This window comes from Vulpes vulpes, chromosome 1 (assembly GCF_048418805.1).
Source record: "Vulpes vulpes isolate BD-2025 chromosome 1, VulVul3, whole genome shotgun sequence".
Taxonomy (NCBI): Eukaryota; Metazoa; Chordata; class Mammalia; order Carnivora; family Canidae; genus Vulpes; species Vulpes vulpes.
In genome coordinates this window covers 3,212,998-3,236,122 of record NC_132780.1, presented here as the reverse complement: position 1 = coordinate 3,236,122, position 23,125 = coordinate 3,212,998, and the positions used below count along the sequence as shown (strand labels likewise).

Sequence of the window (23,125 nt, the reverse complement as noted above, 5' to 3'; positions counted from 1 at the left end):
GTTCTGGCCACTAGCTGGATACATTTCAAATTACAAATAAAGCAGGAAACACACCTAGCTTCACATAATTCAGTAAAAAAAAAAAATCCCCAAAACTAAATCATTTACATACTGTTTATTTCCCTTTTAATTACACAGCACTTTAAACTTTGTAACTTTAATTATGGAGGAAACAAACAGATAATATGAGGTATAAGAAGCAAACAATGGCATAAATATATTCTGGAAATGGGCAAAGGAGTCTGTAGCATTCAATTTTCTTCTGAATTCTTTTACAGTTACTGTGTACGGTATTTTCTCATATTTTGTTATTTCTGATTTTTCCAACATTTCAGGACTGTGCCAAATACTGCTTTATTTTCTGTGTGTGCTTAATTCTATTAGACTGACAACTCTTCCCAGAGCAAGGCCTTTGACTTTCCACCTCATGGATCTAGAGCAGGTGGCAAAGAGCAGCGGTCAAGAACACAAGCCCTGATGTGAACGGCACCTGTGCTAGAGGGCTGACTCTGACATAAACCAGCTGTGGGTCCTTCATGTGCTAGGACACGTTCATCTGTAAGAGAGGGATGATTACACCTTCTTCGGAGCTGCCACAAGGGCCTGGCATAAGGACTGGATGTGGTAATGTTTTAAAATGCCTAGCACATAATGAGCACTCACTAAAGACTGCTCTTGGTGTAGAACTGTTGACAGGCTGATACGGAGAGAAGCAAAGCTCCTAAAATTTGTATGGAACCAGAAAAGACCCCAAATAGCCCAAGGAATGTTGAAAAAGAAAACCACAGCCGGAGGCATCACAACTCCAGACTTCAGCTCTTCTGTAAAGCTATAATCACCAAGACAGCATGGTACTGGCACAAAAACAGCCAAAGATGAATGGAACAGAATAGAGAACTCAGAAATGGACCCTCAACTCTATGGCCAACTAATCTTCAACAAAGCAGGAAAGAACATCCAATGGAAAAAAAGTCTCTTCAACAAGTGGTGGACAATGGATAGCAACATGCAGAAGAATGAAATTGGACTCCTTTCTTACACCATACACAAAAATAAACTTAAAATGGATGAAAGACTTAAATGTGAGACAAAAATCCATCAGAATCCTAGAGGAGAACACAGCCAGCAGCCTCTTTGATGTTGGCTGCAGCAACTTCTTGCTAGATACATCTATGAAGGCAAGGGAAACAAAAGCAAAAATGAACTATTGGAACTTCATCAAGATAAAAAGCTTTTGCACAGCAAAGCAAACAGTCAACAAAACCAAAAGACAACCTACAGAATAGGAGAAGATATTTGCAAATGGCATATCAGATAAAGGGCTAGTATCCAATATCTATAAAGAACTTATCACAACACCCAAAGAAGAAATAATCCAGTCAAGAAATGGGTAGAAGATAAGAACAGACATTTCTCCAAAGAAGATATACAAATGGCCAACAGACACATGAAAAAATGCTCAACATCACTTGGCATCAGGGAAACACACATCAAAACCACAATGAGCTATCACCTCACACCAGTCAGAATGGTGAAAATTCACAAGTCAGGAAACAACAGATGTTGGTGAGATGCAGAGAAAGGGGGGCCCTCTTACACTGCTGGTGGGAATGTAAGCTGGTGCAACCACTCTGGAAAACAGTATGGAGGTTCCTCAAAAGAGTTAAGAATAACACTACCCTGCTATCCAGCAATTGCACTACTAGATATTTACCCAAAGATATAAATGTAGTGATCTGAAGGGGCACCTGCACCCTAATGGTTACGGCAGCAATGTCCACAATGGCCAAACGATGGAAAGAGCCCAGATGTCCTTCAACAGATGAATAAGTAAAGATGTGGTATAAATATACACAATGGACTACTACTCAGCCATCAAAAAAAATGAAATCTTGCCATTTGCAATGACGTGGATGGAACTAAAGAGTATTATGCTAAGTGAAATAAGTCAATCAGAGAAAGATAATTATCATATGATCTCACTGATATAAGGAATTTAAAAAACAAAACAGGATCACAGGGGAAGGGAGGAAAAAAATAAAACAAGAAAAAATCAGAGAGGGAGACAAACCGTAAGAGACTCTTAATTATAGGAAACAAACTAAGGGTTGCTGGAGGGGAGGGGAGGGGAAGAGAGGGATGGGGTAACTGAGTAATGAAAGGAGCACTGAGTATTATATTAAGACTGAAGAATCACTGAACTTCACCTCTGAAAATAATACAATATATGTTAATTAAGTGAATTTGAATTTTTTAAAAAAGAAGCAAAACTCAACCAACTTATACACAGAACACATGGCACAAAGAAAAAGTGACAGCACCTAATAAAGAGCTGACACTTTCACAAAAAAGATTTAGTTATTTACTTGAGAGAGAATGCACGTGAGAGCATGTGAGTGAAGGGAAGGGCAGAGGGGGAGAGAGAATCTTTAAGCAGACTCCCCGGTAAGCATGGAGCTCGAGGCAGGGCTTGATCCCAGGACCCTGAAGTCATGACCTGAGCCAAAATCAAGGGTTGGACGCTTAATGGACTGAGCCACCCAGGTGCCCCAAGAATTGATACTTCCTTTCCTCTCTGAAATTGGACAACTCCATATTTTACTGGAATATGAAAAATTCTGCTTTTATTTAGCAGCAAATTAGATCTCCCTCACAGTCTTGTTTTCTTAACCTCGAAGGAAACAAACCTATTATCAAGCATCTAAGGGCACAGTCTGCAATGGTTCAGTGCTTTTGCTTGGTGTTAACAGACACTCGGATGTTAAGATTATAAAGACACAATATTTTATTGTAAGAGATTTAGAAGATCTAGGAAAACATAAGAAAGAAACAATAATGGATAGAAAGGTGGGCTCTAAAATCGAAGTCCACCACCATTACCTACAGAAATAATATTGATTTCAGAGTGGGGTATGATATTTCATGTAGCATTTTACTTATTTCACATTATATTGTATCCTTTTCTCACATCAATGACTATTCTGTGAAAACTTAATTTTAAATGGCTACATAACATTCTACCATATGCCATAATTTGTCTGCCAGTGGACCATTTGTTTCCAGCTTTTTATTACTGTCTAAATTAATGTTATGAACATCCCTTAAAAAACAAATCCTCAGATCATGGTATCTGATTACACTCATCCACCCTTATCTGCCATGGAGATGTTCCAAGACCCCCAGGGGATGACAGTACTGAATCCTGTACATGGTACGTTTCCCCCTGTACGTACATACCTGTGATAAAGCTCAACTTATTCGGCACAGTAAGAGATTAACAACAATAATCAATAATAAAAGAGAACAATCATAACCAAATATGGTACAAAATTTATGTGAATGTCGTCTCTCTCAAAATCTCTACTTATGCTGTACTCCCTCTTCTTGTGATGTCACGTGGTAAAATATCTAGGTGATAAGATGAAGGGAAGTGAGTGATGCAGGTGTGGTGACACAGCATTAGGCTACTACTGGCCATTTATCAGAAGGTGGATTATCTGCTTCTCTCCGTGGCTGACTGCACATAGGAAACCGTGGATAAGGTGGGGGGTGTGACTTCTGTAGCTACTTAACTTGCTCACTGTTGTATACTTAGTGCCTAAAACACCCACTAGATCAGTGTGGCTCAATACATAAGGAATGAATGAGTGAATGAATGAATGCATTTCCTTAGGATGGATTCCTAAAAGTGTAATTACTGGTTAGTGAAGAAATAGCTTTTCCTTTTTAATAGCTTTATTGACATAATTCATATACCACAAAATTCACCTATTTAATGTGTAAAATTCATGACTTTTAGTATTAATAGAGTGGTGCAAATATGACCAGAATCTAATTTTAAGAGATCCTCGTCGTCTCCCCAACACCCCCCACCACCACCACCAAATTCCATAGTCCTCCCTCCTTACTCTCTTCCCCTCATTCCTGGCCAACACTTACCTACTTTCTGCCTCTAAGGATTCGCATATTCTAGACATTTCATATAAATAGAACCCCACAATATTTGTTTTTTCTGTGCCAGGCTTCTTAGCACTACGTTTTCAAGGTTCATTCATCATGCAGTAGCATGTATCACTACTTCATTCTTTTTTACTATTGAACGATATTTCATTGTACCACATTTTGCTTCCCCATTTATCAAGTGTTGGGCATTTGGGTGGGTTCCACTTTCTGGCCATTTACAGTCATGCTTCTATAAACATCCATGTACAAATTTTTAAGTGGATGTGTTTCCATTTCTCATGGGTATGTACGTGGCAGTAGAATTGCTGGATCACATGGTAACTCTATGTCTAACACGTGAGGAGATGCTAAATTGTTTTCCAAAATGGCTGCACCATTCTGTAATCCCGCCAGCAATGTATGAGAGTTCCAACATCTTCACAACCTTGCCAACATTTGTTATCATCTGTCGTCGTCGTTGTTGTTTTTAGATTTTAGCCATCTGAGTAGGGGGGAAATGGTATCTTACTTTGGTTTTGATTTGTGTTTCCCTAATGAGTAATGAGGCTGAGCATCTTTTCATGTGCTTGTTGGACATTTACATATCTTCTCTGGAGATATGCCTATCCAATCTTTTGCCCATATTTTATTGTTGAAAGAGTTCTTTATATATTCTGGAAGTGCCTTATCAGATACAGGATTTGCAAATATCCTCTCCCATTTTGTGAGTTGTCTTTTCATTTTAATGGTATGTCTTGAAGCACAAAAGTTTTCAATTTTGATGAAGTCCAATTCATCTATTTTATCTTTAGTCACTTGTGCTTTTGATGCTGGATCCTAATAAAAAGGCTTGGCTTGCTCCGAGGTCAGGAAAAATTATTTCTGTCTTCTAAATGTTTTATAGTTAAAAAAAAATAAATGTTTTATATAAAGTTTTAGCTCTTACAACCGGGCCTATGATCTATTTTGAGTTAATTATTGTGTATGGTGAGAGAGAGGAGTCCAACTTCATTCTTCCGCATGTAGATATCTAGTTATCCCAGCACCATTTGTTGAAAAGATTCTTCTTTCTCCATAATTATCTTGGCACTCTTGTTGAAAATCAAATTGACTGTTTATTTCTGGTGAAGATTTATTTCTGGTCTCTCAATTTCATTCCATTGATTGATGTCCATCCTTCTACTAGGATCACACTGTGTTGATTACTATAGCTTCAAAGTAAGTTCTGAAATTGGAAAGTGTGAGTCTTCCAACTTTATTCCTCTTTTTCATGATTGTTCCAGCTATTCTGAGTCCCCTGAGTTTCCACATGAATTTTAAGATCAGCTTGTCAATTTCTGCAAAAAATTAACCTGAGATTCTGAGAAGAATCAGGTTGAGTCTGTACAACAATCTAGGGAGTACTGCCATCTTAACAATAGTGAGTGTTCCAATCCATGAACATGGGGTATCTTTCCAATTTATATAGGTCTTTAAAATTCTCAATGTTTTACACTTTCCAGAGCATAAGCATAAGCACTTCTTTTGTTCAATTTATGCCTAAGTATTTTATTCTTCTTGATGTTTTTCCTTCTAGGAAATACTGGTATTTTTTGCTCCATTTCCTATTGGGGTATAAATATTTTTATTGACTTGTAGGACTTCTTTAAGGATAACAAATCACTCATGAATACATTTAAAAAAATAAATATTTTTCCTGCCTTTTTTGAGTTATGGTGTTTATTGGTGCTGTCAGTTTTTTATATCAAATAGGCATAATTCTAGAAAAAGGAACAGTTTATGTTGCAACAAGATTGCACAGTTTTATAAATGTAATGATAGCCTAGGTTCATAAGAACATTGTTGGTGAGCAGACAATGTAAAATTGAGCAGTACTGTATATTAGAAAGTTCTAGATTATGAGCAGTAGACCTGATGTTTGACATCAGTTCACTTCTCAATTCTCTAAGTTTCTATCCTTTGCAAAATCTGGGAAAGTTTCATTCTTTCGAAAAGTACTTTTTAAAATATTTTTTTTTCAGCCTCATGTTCTCTTTCTCCTTTGGGGATTCTGATTATAAGAACATTAGAGTTTTTGTTAGAGCCCCACAGGTCTCTGAGGCTTTTTTTTTTTTTTTCTAGTCTGTTTTCTCTTGTTCAAGTTAGGTAATTTCTGAATTGTTCTATCTTCAAGCTCACTGGTTCTTTTTTCTGACCACTCCATTCCTCTGCTGAGCCCATCTATTGAGTTTTTAATTGTCATTATCAGAGTTTTTCAGCTCTAGAATTTCCATTTGCTCCTTATTTTTAGCTTCTGTATGTTTGTTGAGAACTTGTTTTTCATTTGTTTCAGGTGTGTTTGTAATTGCTTGGTGAAAATTTTTTTTAAAATGGCTGCTTTCAATTCCTCATCAGATAATCCAACTTCTGTGTGTTGGTGTTGGCATCTGTTGATTGTCTTTCACTCAACAGAGATTTTCCTGGTTCTTAGTAGAAGAAGTAATCTTCAATTGCACTGTATTATGTTATGGGACTCTGGATCTTTTTAAAATTTCTGTCAGTAGGCCTCCTCTGATACCATACCAGCGCTACGACAGTGGGGGAAGAAGGATGCTGCTCCATTATTTCCAGATGGGGTTAGATGTCTGGGTTTTCCACTTGGCCCCCACTGACTTTTGGGAGACCAGGGAGAGGAATGCCTCATTGCCAGGAGATGGTGAAAGTTTAGGTGCTCTACAAGGTTTCTGCTGATACCATCCTGGCTGAGAAGGGAAGGGATGCCACATTACTGCTCTTTGCATGGACTCTGTTGACACAGTGTGGGGTAGGGAGGGTGAAGGGAGAGAGGGAGGCTCTTGTTACTTCTGAATGGTGGTTAGAACCTCAGCTTCCCTGTTGGTTTTTTTTTTTCTTTCTTTCTTTTCTTTCCCTTCCTTGCTTCTCTCTCTCTCTCTCTCTCTCTCTCTTTCAAAGATTTTATTTATTCATGAGAGACACAGAGACACAGAGACACAGGAAGAGGGAGAAGCAGGCTCCTTAAAGGGAGCCTGGTGTGGGACTCGATCTCAGACTCTAGGCCCACACCCTAAGCCAAAGGCAGACGCTCAACCACTGAGTCCCCCAGCTGTCCCTGTTGGTCTTTTCTGACACCATCCTGTCAGGCAGGGGAAGGGATATCTTATTACCCCTGGATGAGGGCTGAAGGTTCTCCACGTGACCTTCACTGATGCTTCTGGGAGATGGTGAAAGTGCTGCCTCCCTAGCCAACTCCTTCTGACAGAGCCCTGGCAGAAGGTGAGCACCTTGTTACAGGTGGGTGAGAGTAGGAGTCTAGCTCCCCACTGACCTCCTGCTGATGGAGGTGGGAGTGAAGCTGCAGTTTTTTCTGTGCTGTTTGCCTGAAGTACTGCAGTTAACGTCCAAATGTTTTCTATCTTGCTAGAGACGCCCTGCCTCCCTTTTCCCAGTCCTTTTGTTTTCCTTAGGCCTTCTGATGGAGTCCATTGGTGTTTCCTGGTTGCTGACTTTTCCAGCACCTTCTCTGGGATATGTGAGGCTAAAAGAAAACCCAAGCGCCTCACTGCCGTGTTCTTCCTCTGGGCATGAGGGCTCTAAGCAGCCTGCTTTCGTTTCTTCACCACTCAAAATCTTCTTATGTGTGTTTTATATATACTGTCCAGGGCTTTTAGCTGCACTAAGTGGGAGGAACAGGGAACAGTACATTCACTCCATCTTGTCTGTAACCATATGGAGTACTTTAAAATTTCCTCTTACATAGTGATCATTAACGTGTCTTGCAGTTTTCACAATGGGTTAATAAAACTTCATTAGCTTCCATATTCTTAGTCTTTAATGGAGCAAAAGTATATGCTTTATAATACCATCTACTGTTCTGCTCTGTATTTAAAAAGCCTATACACATTTCTAAGTGAAACTTGAGCTTTTGATGGTAAGAGATTTTCCATCACCCGTGAAGAGATAAAATGTACTAAAGAGGATACTACTTCTTGTCACATCAGACTCTGAATTTGCATTACCTTTTTCTATACCAACAATTCTGACTCTCCCATTTGACATGATTAGAGGTCAGTGATTCCAATTTATGAAGAAACTAAGGCTCCAAGAAGGTAAACACTTCAAAGAGCTGGTTATTTCCATATCCAATAGTAGCAACTTGGTTTTACAATTTAGGATTCTTTCATTATACTGATCCTCTCAAATTTTTGCTACTTATAACTACTACCACTAATATTAACATAGTTTCAACTAGGAAAGTTCAACAAAATGTAGAAGTGAATAGGACAGAAATTACCTGTATCATTCGTTAGTTTTGTGTGTTTTGTATGTGCCCAAACAGTATCTTTTATTGTTTTCTATTTTAAAAGAAAACAAAAGAAGTAATATGTGTTCATTAAAGAAAAATTCAAAAGGTTTAAAGGACAAAAGGAATTTAAGAACATGAATCACATCAATCACAGTCAGCTGACTGCTAATACTTGGTTGTATATCTTTCCAGAAACTTTTCTCACTTTTCCTATTTGTGTTTTATTTTTATTTTTTCTAGTTTTATGGTTTTTAAAATATTTTATTTATTTGAGAGAGAGAGAGAGAGAGCAAGAAAGAGTGAGCAAGCAGGGGGAGGAGCAGAGGGAGAAGGACAAGTAGACTCCATGCTGAGGGCAGAGCCCAAGGTGGGGCTCGACCCCACGACCCTGAGATCATGACCTGAGCTGAAATTAAGAGTCCCACACTTAACTGACTGGGCCACCCACCTGCCCCATATGTGTTTTACTTTAAAAAAAAAGAGAGAGAGGTAAAAGAATACTGTTACACTAATAAACCATATTTATTTAACAATACCCTATTGCTATTGACTTAGGTGGTTTCCAGCTAGCTTTTTCTTATTACAGTACAACTAAAACAAACATGTTTGATTATTTCCTTAGGCTAAATCTCTAGAGATGAAAGTGTCAGTGAGAAGGAAAACACATTTCCAGGCTTTTCTGTGAAATTATGCTGCAGAAAAATGTTACATATTTGTTTTCAAAATGGCTCAACGTATTTATTTTTTTATGTGAAAATGTACAGAACTCTTTTGAAAGTACTTGGTAGAAAGGGAGGAAACGTGCTATTACATACAAAGAGAGAAAGGGAGACCAAGCGGCTCAGGAGTGCATGCCATGGAGAAATACAAAGGCATCTAGGCTCCCCGTCCCCATGACCAAGCTACGAAGAGATTCCAAAACAGGAAAAGCAAATCTAAACAGACATCGCTTCATTTGTCCACAAGGCTTTCTGAGGCACCTGGAGCTCTCCTACCATCATTTAGTTTCCTATATATGCACTTCACACACACCCACACACGACACACACATTAGTTTGCTCTAACTACTAACTACTTGCTTTCCTTCATTTTACCTTCATATCTTCCCCACAACACTCCATCCAAATTCCACTCTTCTTATTTGTGGCCCAGCTGGAGCCTCCCACTTTCTAGCCTAAAAAGAACCTTCTTGGACTTCTAGCGCTTATTATTACTAGGAATTAGACATCTAATTGGTCTAGTGGTCCACATCCTTATTTCCCATGCTGGAGCACACACACGACGTCTCACACAGGTGCCACTGCTCTGTCGTGCCTCCCCACTGCCCAGCAGATGGACAGTGTCCACTCGCTGGTGGACTTCAATGTTTCCTAATTCAGATTCAGTCACTCTCTCTAAAGACCGTTGTATCTCTTTTGACATGGAATAAATGAATGCGACTCTTTTGCACTCAACTGTCTTGCTGCCTCAGAGAGAATATTTTATTATACTGGGAAATACGTTACGGTTACTTAAGAATAGTTACAATGAACAATTTTTAAAACATACACAATACATTAAAACAGTTGCTGCACATGAAAAATACTTTGCCATGAAATGACAGCAGCACACACAGCTGTCACACACTGTGAGACAAACAACGGCTCCCTGTGTGGCCTTTGGTCAGGCAAGAGGAATTCCCATCTCACACTTGATAAATGTCACTATGAAGATTTTATACAGTACCACAGAAAGGTGCTATGTACCCACTGATTTCCTTGGGGGACCAAGGCAATACATTGTAAGACATTTTATAAGAGCCATCTTACACTTTAAAATCTAAATCATCTCTGTAAAGGACAACTGATCTAGACATTTGTGCTCCAGATAAATCCATCTTTTAATGTAAAATAAACAGAATAAAAGTTAAGGTGGTCAAAGAGGCTGCACAGATTACTCAACTTCAATTGACCACAGCATATTTACATTATGGCTAAGAAGCTGCTTCGACTTTATTGTTCACGTGTGCACATTTTGAACTCATTCTGTGATATAAAACACTAAACAACGACTATCTTGAACGAGCAGAAAGCAAAGCTTACCTTCACTGCTGGCAGCATGTCCAAGGAGTCCAGTGTGAAGAGCACTAATGCTTGCATCAGCATCATAAATTGATTAAATTGCCATGTCAGACTAAAGAGAAAAGTTGATATGAAAATGGCAAGAAGTGTCAGCCTCTGTAAAAAGAAAACCTTTGTATAATTTCCACGTCTCTAGTAATAAAGAGCCCTGCAGACAAGTTCTCTCAAGAGCAGCCAATATCTCTATAAACCAAATAGAAAAACCATAAACTGTTGCTCTGAAAACCCTTCCATTTGTTATTTAAGCTCTAAATATCCTAAAGTGACACTGGGCATATAAATATTCACATAAGGTATGTGTACTCCACAGTATTATGGAGGCGATAATGCACCAAATCACATCTCAAGGGCAATGGCTTAAGGATTCTGACAGTTCCGCAGAAATTGTGTGTGGGTTTGCTGCAACTATTTGAGGGCACATTATGTAGAGTACATTTTTAACATCAAAAATGAAAACATTTTCTTTGCAAAGTAGGAAAGGGCTCAGAAAGGGAAAACTTAATTTAACTCAAGTTAAAAAGTCGGTCACGGAATAATAACTATTCACATGTGCTGAGACACCATGCACATCACATTTTCTGAAGCTTCTTCAACAAAACTGGAGAATTAAAAAATATACGAAGTATCGCAAAAACTTACTTCAGAAAGAGGCTGTAAGTTTGGTCGCAGGAAATATGTAATTGCTGCTATCTGAATTGCAAAGAACGGTAGAGCCCAATTCTCCCTCAGTGGGATGGTAAACTCAACTCTTGTAGTATCTATTCTGCACAGAGAAAACACAAATGGCCAAAGGAGTAATTTTTGCTACCATTACCTGAAAAGATTTCCTAAGATGAAAGATACAGGACATTAAATATGCTTAGATTCCGGTTATCAGTTCTCAACAATAAGGATTTCTCCTTACCGTTATCATTCCTGTAACATCAAATTGCACTGAGAAAATTTAAGGAAACTGTTCACAGGTACACGGCTAGCTAAGGAGTAGGCCTGGGCTCCAAGCCATGGTAGGGTGACTCCAAGACCCAGGAATACGCACTCATGCCTAGCTGCCTCGAACTCTTTTTTTCAAGTTCATTAGTGCAAACTGGCAGCCTGTCACGTTCTCCCTCTCTCTAGTTCTTTGGTGCTTAAATCTGAATATTAAATTTGTCACTGGGAATAATTTGTAAAAGCTTCTTGTCCGTCTGGAATGTGAACCAACAAGATGGTCAAGTAGAGCTAAGTTTTCACCTTTGTCCACTCAGTACCAAGAAGCATCCCCACACAGATGAGGTATTCAATAAACAGATGTCTTCTACTTCCTCCTAACAGAACAACAAATTTGGCTTTCATGTACTCTTAGCAATAATAATATGCAAAAATGTTAAGAGGCAGCATAATGGTGTTTTCATACTCTGTGTTTGATTTCTGACTGAGACTTAGCTGGGTGAGTGTGTGTGTGTGAACGTATGTATATAAAACTTAACTTTTTAAGCTTTAATTTCATCATCACTCTGGAGTGCCTGGGTGGCTCGGTCAGTTACACATCCGTCTTTGGCTCAGGGTCCTGGGATGGAGCCCTGCACTGGGCTCCTGGCTCAGCAGAGAGTCTGCTTCTCCCCCTGCCCTCCTGCTGTTCACACTCTCTCTCTCAAATAAATAAATAAAATATTCTATTAAAAAATTACTCATCTCTACAGCGGTTATAATATCTATCCTATAGGATTGTTAAAAGAATATATAAAAAAACATTTTGGATTGGGACAGCCCCGGTGGCTCAGCAGTTTAGCGCCACCTTCAACCCAGGGCGTGGTCCTGGGGACCCAGGATCAAGTCCTGTGTTGGGCTCCCTGCATGGAGCCTGCTTCTCCCTCTGCCTGTGTTTCTGCCTCTCTCTCTCTCTGTCTCATGAATAAATAAATAAAATCTTTTAAAAAAACAAAAACAAAAACAAACAAAAAAACCCAAAAAACATTTTGGAAAGTGGTTAGCAGTAAGCACTCAATTAGGTCATAATAAAAAGTAGTTTGCTTAGGATTATAAAATAAAATCAATTTAGAACTTAGTGCTGAAGTTTTAAGACTCCTACTCAATGTTTGTGTTGCTCCTGTGCGTGGGTCAATAATTCAACGTATCCTACATTTAAAAAAAACAAACCACTATTTTGGGCCACCTGGGTGGCTCAATCTGTTAAATGTTTGCCTTTGGCTCAGGTCATGATCCCAGGTTCTGGCCCCATGTTGAGCTCCCAGCTCAGCAGGGGGCCTGCTTCTCTTTCTCCCTCTGCTCCTTCCCCCTCCCAGGCTCTCACTCTCTCAAATAAATCAATAGAATCTTTTAAAAAATGCTATTTCATGCTTTAGTATTTAGAATCATAGATATTACCTAAGTAATAGAAGAACTTCCTTGCATTTGTATAGTGCTTTATGCTTTGTTAACTACGAGCCCCACACAACCCTATCAAGACCGATAGTAAAGATACCATGTGGAGCTAGGTGGCCGGAGACATAATGATCACACGTCAAATTGGTAACAGGAATGGAATTATTACGATGATTGTCTTGACTTGTAATTCAATGTTCTGTTCCTCAGCTGGAAATAAAGATACAAGTAGGACTATCTACATTGCTAAATAAGACAAATAAACACGGCTGGGGAAACCAGAGAGAGAACACTCTCATACAGACAAATGTGGCAGAACCGCTTCCTCTGAACTGGAAATAAAACATCTTCACTGTAACTTACATCTTAGAAAGGGAAGAGGGAATACGGATTCCAACTCACCTATTTGTGACATACCAGAAAGCTGCTAGGAGCCCTGACAGCCACGTACCGCTGAGGAGCCAGCTGGTTACGTAAAGGGCTGTGACATAGATCGCCTGCAGTCCAAACAAGGTGTAAATATAAAAATAAACTGGCTCTAAATATTTCTGTAAAAAGGAACAATAAAAAAACATTTGTTACGGAACCCTTAATTATCTTTTCATTGTCACTTAAAAAGTATGACAGTGGAGGGGCGCCTGGCTGGCTCAGTTGCTAAGATCACGTGACTCTTAATCTCAGGGTCGAGAGTTCAAGCCCCATCTTGTGTGTGGAGTCTACTTTTAAAAAAATTTTAAAAATAGGACAGTGGAAATTTAATATTTAGGAACTGGGTGTTAATTACCAGCAATAAGCCTACATCAGTCCTTTCTATGCAAAAGTGTGCCAGCAGACTTTCTTCCTACTATGACAGTAGAAGAGGGAAGGAAGCCCTTGAAGACTCTGGCTTCATTCTTTAGACAAGGCTTACATTTAACTTTGTCCAGTACTGGCTTATTTATGTGAAGTGGTCATTGTGATTTGCTAATTTCCAATTTTTTAATTTCAAAGATAAGGGAGGCATGATTACACGTTTCTAAATGAAAATACCTATCGGTCTCTAGACTGCACGCACGTATTATTGGCTAGGAGGCATCTATAGACACAAAAAAATCTTATAAAAACATAAATAAAAAACAAAGTTCACAACACATCTGGAGAAAATTAGGATTTTGTTGCTTTTCTACCAAGCCAGTTCAAGACCAGAATAACATACGTGAAGGTTTCAACTTTATAATAGCACATTTTGACTTTCATGTGATATTAACAATTCAGTGTCACAGAATACAACATACCTGTATGGGCAGAACTCTATATAAAATACTGAGAAAAACTTCTTGGTAAATATTCATTCGCTGAAGAAGGTTAATTGTCCTCATAGACTCAGTTTTGTTATCATATATTAAGCCATGAAAACCTAAGGTTGAAAGGTTGATATTTGAAAAATCAGGAAAAAATAATTATAAATTACTCGTTCATTTAAAACTATTAACAGATTCTTTAGTGTGTGCCAGAGAATGAGCTATGCACTGGGGATAGAATGGTGAGCAAAAAAACACGGTTCCACCCTCAAGGAGCTTACTGTATACTAGATGGGCATTTACATGTTTATACAAACATAAGTGAATTGCAGCTTGAGTATGTACGATATAAAAAACACCCATGTGCTCTTCTACAGAAATTTAGGTCAAGAGGATTTTATATCCCCACTCTGCCCTCTTGCCATGAGACCTATAACTATCCCTTTTGGGGCTATAAGTAGCCTATGGGTTTGGCCATTTGACTTGTCTGACCAATGGCACGTGAGAGGATGTGACATCTTTTACCAAAACATAATGCCTGTTTCCACCCTTCAGCGTGGCCCTTTCCCTCTGTCATGACAACAGCAGGTTCCAAATAGGGGCTGGATAATAAAAGCAAGAAATAAACCTGTTTTTATAGAATTCCGTTGCTACACTGAGGTCATGTGCCTCTGTAACCAAGCTAAACTAATTAGTAGAAGGTTTGAAGAGACAGTTCATAGAAGAAAATATACGTACAGTCCTTATACATATGAAAAGATACTCAACTTCGCTCCTACTGGAAGTGCAAATTAAAACTACATTGATACCATTTCTCACCTCTCAGCTTGGAAAGGAAATTAAGAAATCTGACAACATCCTCTTTTTTATAGTCCTTATGAAATTAACAGATTTAGGTAATGATCACCAATGGTGCTAACCCATCAGGTGAAAGGCTAATTGAGAACTTATTAATGGATCAGTCTCAACCCTAAAAGAGATAGTACACATCATGTGCCCCCAGTGTGGAAGTGTACATCACCATGCAGGAAGGACTCTTGCTAAAACAGAACCTAGACATGAGCAAGCCTCTAGATCTAATTACCAATTAATAGGAGATGCAGGCAACAGAGAATCATGAAATGACACCATGGTGCTCCAGCAATATCCAGAAAGTGAAAAACTATCAGACAAATAAATCTGTGTTTTCAACAAAAAATTAAAAGAAAAAATATGGAAAGAAATCTATAGATTAAAAGAAACAGCAAGGGGGGGGGGCTGGCTGGCTTGGTTGACAGAACATGCAACTCTTGATTTTGAAGGTGTGAGTTCTGGCCTCATGGGGGGGGGGTGTAGAGATTTAAAAATAAAACCTTGAAACAAAGAAAGAGAGAGAGAGAGAGAGAGAGAGAGAAAGAAAAGAATAAAGGGGGAAAGCAAGCAAACAATTGCATTGCGTGGACTTTATCTGGATCTCAAAAACATTTTTATATGTAAAAACTATATTAAAACAAGTTTGACTCGTTGCTCTCAGTAGTTATGTTCCATAAAGTTGAAGTGAACACTGAATTAGCAATACTGAGCCATGTAGGAAATACAGGGTTTTGTTCTTATGCACCTCTGGTCATGGATTTTCATCAACTGATCAACACAAGACCTTGAGTTACGTGTTTCTGTTTAAAGGCACCTTCTTTAATACGTATTAGTGATTCATTAGTGCCGAACACATGGCCAACAGCACTCTAACTCGTGCCTGGACAAAGCTTATCTAACACATGTTTTCTCTGAATGCCCTCTTCACAGCCTGCGTGCACTTGGGAACTCCACACAGCACTTCAGCGCTATGCTGGGAGCCATCTGAGGCTGCCAGATCACCAACCAAAAGCACAAAAATGCACAAACCATGGCCTTAGGTAGAGTGGGAAAAGGACACTGCAGAATGAGAGCTCAAACGAGACGGCAGTGCATCACCTTGTCCCACCTCAGCTGGGAACATGCAAGTCAGGTGCCTACCAGTTTCGCTGCTCTGCACAAGCCCGGGAAGGACCGCAAGAGCACCGCAAACACGGGTTCTGGGGTTATAAGCAGATTTTAGCGAGTAAGTCAATTTGCAAATATGGACTCCGTGAATAATGAGGATCAACTGTCTGGGGAAAGAAAATCAACATCTATCCTGTCTTTGTTGTATAAATCGTTCCTCAGGGTCATCACACAATTGAGGAGAAAAAGGTTTCTTAAATAACAGAGTTCCAGCTGACAAATACAAGAGGGAGGCAGAAGGTCACTTTTGTAACTACTGATATAAGGGACAGAGGCAATAAGCATCAAGGGCTGCTAAGACCATTAAGTGACAGGCTGAGGGGTAATTAACCTTATTACGGGGGAGCCTGGCTATCTACACAGGAACCAACTAATACTTCTGGTGCAAAAAGAAAGATAACCAACATTTCATGTCTCCCACTGTGATAGAATTAGAAGTGCAAAACATCACCCATGACGGATTCTTGCCAAAAACGTATCTGAATCCAAGCAAAACCTAGCAAATGTCTCTGTCATGTGTGCTCGTGTGGAGCACAGCAAGCACACAGGAAGTAGGAGAGATCCTTTCTGGGGCTTCTATCAGCAGACTCAAGGTAAAGGTGACGTATGGACTCTAAACCACTCACAAGCAGTGAAAATGTGGGAAAGTGGCAACTGCCAAATAAAGGACCGGATGGGGACACCGAGAACAACTGTAATTTTGGTTTGACCAAAGTGCCTCCTGTTTTCAGACAATACTCCTTTCCCTTGCGAAGACCTCTTCCAAACGACCGTGAAAAAAATCAGCAGCAAAACCAAGAAATTGCCAACAGATGAGTTTGGGGATGGAGTTGCCTGGAGGGGAGTTACGGGAGGTCTTGGAGAACTTCTTCCAGAGCAAAACGCTGGTTATGTTAGCAGGAAACACTACACGAGTTTAAAGACAAAGTACACAAGTTCTATAAAGCATTTGAGATGCTTTAGTGCACAAGTAGGCTTGGCGGAAATAACTGAGAAGGACGAAGCAGGTCCCTGCAAAGCTCTTTGCTGTAATTACCTTGCATGAGCGTTGGAGCCTGCAGCATTTGCTTGTAGTAGGAGTAATACAGTCCACATTCTGTTCTGAATGAGATTTCTCGCTCCACTTCCTGAAATAAAGTTAGGTCTACTGGGTTTACATGACCTCGTTTTGTGTTTTGTTTTGTTTTTTTTTTTTTTTGTTTAAAACATCTATTGTCACAGCAGAAACAGGATCCAGAACTACAACTTCAAAGGAAAAAAAAAACCCCAAAACCTCTCAAAACATAGTCTTACAAAATCTTGGCCATCCAAAACAATAGGAGGCTGGTCATCGTTGAAGCTGGATGGGATTTACAGGAGTTTATATTATGTGACTCTCTCTACTTATGTGGATGTTTAAGATTTTTCCATAACAAACCGTTTTTACAAAATGGAGACAACTAGTTCCATTTAGGCTGATGTTTCACAGTTAACGATCTTCTTTTATTTCACACAAATTAAAACTTAAAAAAAAAATGCCACCAGTCTTATGTAATACTAGTGAGAATCAAAATAGGGACAGTATAAAAAAAAACTTCCAAATGAAAAGAACTATAATTGCATTAGACACCTACCTAAAAGCTAATGGTATTATATAAGATTAATAATTTGGTTTATTCTAAGACTGTAGGTATTCTTAGTGAAATGGGGCAGACCTTTTACATGTGAATTTTATATTGACAAGAGTCATCTCGCGGAAAGGTGCTCCTGTAGGCAAATGGATACAAGAAATATTAAACTACTTTTAAGTAAGTATTCAATTTTAGAAGAACTGAAAATTTAAAGTGACAGCCACTAGTCAATTTGGCTGTTAAGATGCTTTTATGAAATTTAAAAGTTAAATCATTAACTAAATCTGGAGGCAACTGGTGGTGAGGATGGGGAAGACATTCTGGAATAATCATATTAATATTCTTAGATTCTGTATTTCATATATTTATAAAACAGTATAAATGAATGAAAATGATCATTTCTGTCATTACAGATTCTTTTACACCAGTGTTCAAAAAGCCAGGCTCTAGAATCTGGCACGCACTGTCTAATGTGTATTTCCATCTCTGTTTTTCCTACCATAGCAGATCCCGCTTCCATAAACCCAACCTTACTGGGGGAAGATGATAAAACACGAAATACAGTATGTTCTATGGGATAGGCTTCTTTTAACATACCTTTGTTATTTTTCCTACCTCCAACTATTTTTCAAACTGTAATAAACATTTCATGAAAAGAACCACTCATGCTATTTACCTTCAGGCCTGAAATTATTTCATGTATTGCTTTTTTTTTTTTCCATGTACTGCTTCTACTGTTTAAATATTTCTCCTATCCTTTAAAAAGAAGTGAGTTGACTCATGAATGAAGCACTGAAGAAGTACTCGGTTATTTGAGTATAAATACCCAATTATTGACCTTGAGAAACAAACTTATGTTTTATCATTGTGAACTCTTTTAAAAAAAAAAAAACAAAAAAAAACCCGGAGGGAGGAGCAGAGTGGCAAACCTTACATAATGAGCTGCCTTCCATGGGGAGCAGGCTTATCTTGGGGAAATCAAACATGGAAGAAAGGCCCAGCCAGGTTCTGAGGTTTACTTTCATTAGCACGCTTGCTAATAAAAAGGACAACATACAGCAACAGGGCTCTTTTAGTTTTTGCATTTGCTACTGTTTTGTGCTGTATCTTTCACAGTGGTAAAGGCAATTCTTAACAGTCATGTTAATCCATTCATCTTTAATTTTTGAGAAAAACTGCTCTCATGCTTTTCATAACATAAAACTAAACTGGTATCACTTGCTTCTACAGTGTTCCCACTCCTACTTGGTCAAGTAGCCACAGAGGCTGTGAATAGACGTTAACTGAGCAAATGTTAGCTTTTGTTCATGCAAATAAGGAAAAAAAAACCCCATTAAGTCTAATTACATTCCTTTTCTTCTCTCCAGCTGCCTTAAAGTGTTCAAAGTACGGCTGTCTTCAATGGAATATTCTAATGTCAAACCCGTATCCCCAAATCAAACTAGAGAGCCAGATCAATCATTCACATGAAGGGGGGCTTCATATCCAACGCAGTTCTAAGGATAAAAGAAGAATGACCACATAAAGATGGGGAATAAAAGGTACAAAGGTAGAAAGCTTTGGTGCTCCACCCCTCTCTTTAATATACCCGGAATGTGTAAAGAACAGAGGGGGTCCTAATTAGTAAAAAAGCATTCAAACATGATTAATTGGTAATCTTGGCACCAGCTGTATGGAACCAAATGCTATACTTTATTAGACAGACACTTGCAAGTTTTACATCTGCTTCATGCTAAGAGAACATCTGCTTTACTCATTCAAACACTTTTCCAGTTTTACAGCAATTTATACTTTGCCTGGTGGATTGTGCCAGTGAAAATGTACACCAATAGAAGTTACCCTCTAAAGAATGCAAAATGAACAAATACTTCATATTTTAATTTGCATCGGTTCCACAGGGAAAGCAATGTTGGGAGAATGAAAACATCTTTTCTGAAGATAATGACAGAAAGAAATAGATGGAAGCATTGTGTCTTTACGGAACCGTACAGCTAAAAAGTAAGTAGTCATATTTAAGTAGTAGTTTATATAGTGCATTAACAGAAGTACTAAAAGGAAAAAGCGTTATAAAGAAATGACTGCTCACAATTAATAATTTGCATCCCCTAGAAACACACAAAACATAACAACCCCTTGTAGACATATGACATCAAAACCGCCAAAGGAAACCTCTCATTACCTTTTTTTTAAATCTCATGTAAGTAACTTCTGTTTACAAAAGCTTCACCCAAAATAACTAGGCTGCTGGTGGCGGGGAAGCCATGGAAAGATTAACTTTATACATGTAATCCGTCTCAGAATTAGGTAACAAATCATCTCACCAAGGAACAGTAGCTCACGATAAGACAGCTGTTCTTGAAGCTTTGTGCTGGGAATCATGCCCTTAGCAAACACATTTATGGCGCGTACGTGGTTTATGGTCTGGTTAGATTCCTGTCCATCTGTTGGAATGGAATGATTCTTGCCCTAGAGTTGATTAATGCCTTGATGGGTGAGAGCTGCCAAGCAGCGTGTGGGGGGTTAGACGGCTGCTGAAGAGACCGTGCACCCACTGGGCTCGCACAGAAGCCACCGCCAGTCCTGGTACCACCACAGTCCCCGCTTCACGGGTTCACCCTCTTTATTCTAAAGAGTCTTTGCTTACTTAGCAAGAGCATTCAGTGAGAAGATATGCAAAGTCTGCGATACCAAGTAAATGTGACAATAACAGAGAAAATACTACCGTAAATTGTACAAGATTGGTAAAAACTGAGTGACAGGAGTGCTTTTTTAGCCAAATGAGAATGATCTTTCCTTATCACTCAACATTTATTTGCTGGGGAATCAAAGGTGTGAAACTTCGGTCTTTGATCCCAAGGGGATCAAAAGGGGTTTATGTTTCAATGAGAAGGAATAATGCATTTTTTAAAAAGGAAAATGACAATTCAAGGAAAGGTATCAATTAGAAGGAAGGAAGAGCCTTTTGCCTGAACTATTAACCCAGCCCCAGTGGATTCTGTGCTTCTCATTGGTCTGTTTCCTCTATCTTCCCATTCATTCATTCATTCATTCATTCATTCATTCATTCATTCATTCAACAGACAGATGACCAAAAAGTGACAAGCATTCTCCTGCTAGGAGACCCAGCAGGGAACAAAAGAGACACAAATCTCTGTCTTCACCGAATTTATAATGTAGAAGAGAGGGATGAATTTGCTTGTTTAGCAAACAAGCAGAATATGAGAAGGCAGAGAAGGGGGTGGCGAGGGATGGGTGGTGCTGTGATCTTGCAGGTGAGGGGGTAAGGCTGGATCAACGCAGGGACAACTGAACAGAGATCTGAGGAGGCGAGGCAGTGAGCCACCTGCAGAAGAGCCTGCTCACCAGACAGGGCAGCCAACACACACCCTGGAGAACCATGAGGAAGGCAGTGTGGTCCGAGCTGGAGGGAGCAAGGAGGGTCAGGGCGCCAGAGGGCTGGATAGTCTGAGAGGTGACGTGGGCTCAGACACTGGGCGCTGGCAGGTGACAAGGACTGCAGGCTTGTACTCTGAGCTAGGTGTGTGTGCAGGAGTGGAGGGGGAGGTCAGAGTGTGGCTTCAGACACGCAGAGGCGGGCTGTGAAGGATCCGGAGCAGGAGAGAGCTGCCGTAATAAGCCAGGTGGGGATTAGGATGCGAGAGGCCATCACGTTCTAGATACCGTGACCTGAGGTTATAAGGTGGGCCTTGGGGACCAGGACCGTGCGAGGGCAGAAACCCCGAGCCACTGGAGGATGAAGCTGCAAGTCACAGAGATGGAGCCACACAGAGGAGCACCGGAGGGCAGGGCCGGTCAGGTGTCTGGGGTGGGGGGTGTTAAGTGCCCACCGGCCACCCGAACTCAGGCGGCCGAGGAGGCGTGGGGTATGCAAGTCTGGAGTTCAGGGGAGCGGTCCGGGCAGGGGAGAGACATCTGGGTGCCATCAGCACAGAGACGGTATTTAAAGATTGCTCTCAACGCAGACAGAAGAACAGAGCCAAGTCCTGGGTCCTCTGCCAACGAGAAGTCAGAAGGCTGAGGAGGAGCCTGCAAAGGAGCCAAAGAATCAGCTGCGGAGGTAGGAGTGAATCCAGAACACGTGTCCCGGGGGCAGGGAAAGCCGCGGAGCCCGAGGAAGACGAGGACCGGGCAAGGACCACTAAATCCAGCAACCTGGAGGGCATCGTGACATTAGCCAGAACTTTGTGCCGAAGCCTGACCGGGGTGGGCTCAAGACAGGGCGCGGGAAGGGGGGACAGAGGCTCCCGGCCCACAAACTCTAGGCATCTGCGTGGGAAGGGGACAACAACGGGACAGTGGCTGAAAGGGAAAGTGGGACTCCAACAGCCCCCCCCACCTGCCACGGGAGAAGGCAATACAGACCCAACTGCTGGAGTGATGTAATTTGGGAGAAGGCAGGGGAGAGGGTCCACACCCGCGGGGACCAAGTCGGCACACGTCCACGCAGACGGGGGGTGGGTGCACGAGGAAGGTCTCTTCAGCTTGCTTCCCCTCCTCAGGTGACAGGGCTCAGGATCTGCTACCTCCTAATATGGCATGTTGGCATTGTGGATGTTTGAAGCTGAAGGGATTCGAGAAGTGGCAGGTGCAGGAAGGACCCTCTGACCTCTCCCCTGAAGCAGGTCCTAAGACTCTTGTGAAAGCTGTACTCCCCACACCAGGAGGAAAAGACCATCCTTATCTCCGGAGATGGAGGGGCAGGGGACAGGAGTCTGAACAAACAGGCCTTGCTAATAAGCTCACCCCGCTGGCCCACCCCTAGCTCATACCTTTTGGTCCTATTATATTATCCAGCTTCCTACTCTTGGTCAAATCTAGTATAAAAACACGCGGGTTTAACCACTTCTGCAGGTCTCCATTTCCTTCTGAAGGTTCTAGTGTCACGTAGAACTAGTATTACATTTGTCTGCTTCTCTCTTAATCTGTCTTTTGTCAGCTCAACGAACAGGACCCCACCAGAGGACCTAGGAGGGCAGCGGGTTCCCCTCTACAGTGAAACGGGAAGCAACGTGCAGCTGACAGTCAACACTGGGGACGGTCTGGCGGGGAGAAAAGAGGGAAGAAAGGGTTAATCACCCCGGGAGAGCTGGGGGGTAAACAGACAAAGGAAGTGGACTGGGACTGCCAGAGAGCACTTTTTAAAAAGCACATTTGAGGTCTTCCTTCCCTATTAGTTTCACTTTGACACATTTTAAAAATAAAATATTTAGGGGTCTGTGTATTTAATTTTGGATTCAGTCTCTGCTACTTTCTGAGTTTTCCTACTACTTGTAATAATTTTTTTCAGATTATTCTTACGGTTTCCAGGTATGTAACGACGTGATCTGCATATAATGTGACCTCCTCCTTTCCAATTGTTCTTTTTACTTCTCATGTTTACGTTGCCGGTACCTCCAAAGCCATGTTAAACAGCGCTAACAGGCAGCTTTGGTTTGGGATATGCTTCTAATGCCATGATGCCTCTAGCCA

The 23,125-nt window shown here is 40.4% G+C and overlaps 1 protein-coding gene across 3 annotated transcripts in view; it reads right to left on the bottom strand.

Annotated features, from left to right (window-relative positions):
* Positions 1-23,125, bottom strand: part of DPY19L3 (dpy-19 like C-mannosyltransferase 3) — a 69,037-nt gene that overhangs the window by 27,517 nt on the left and 18,395 nt on the right. For all 3 annotated transcript variants that reach the window (XM_072749808.1, XM_072749814.1, XM_026010186.2), the window contains exons 4-8: positions 17,062-17,152; positions 14,001-14,122; positions 13,129-13,274; positions 11,005-11,128; positions 10,327-10,461 (exon numbers count right to left, since the gene is read on the bottom strand). In XM_072749808.1, coding sequence (XP_072605909.1) covers positions 10,327-10,461; positions 11,005-11,128; positions 13,129-13,274; positions 14,001-14,122; positions 17,062-17,152 — 618 coding nt within the window. The remainder of the gene's footprint in view (positions 1-10,326; positions 10,462-11,004; positions 11,129-13,128; positions 13,275-14,000; positions 14,123-17,061; positions 17,153-23,125) is intronic.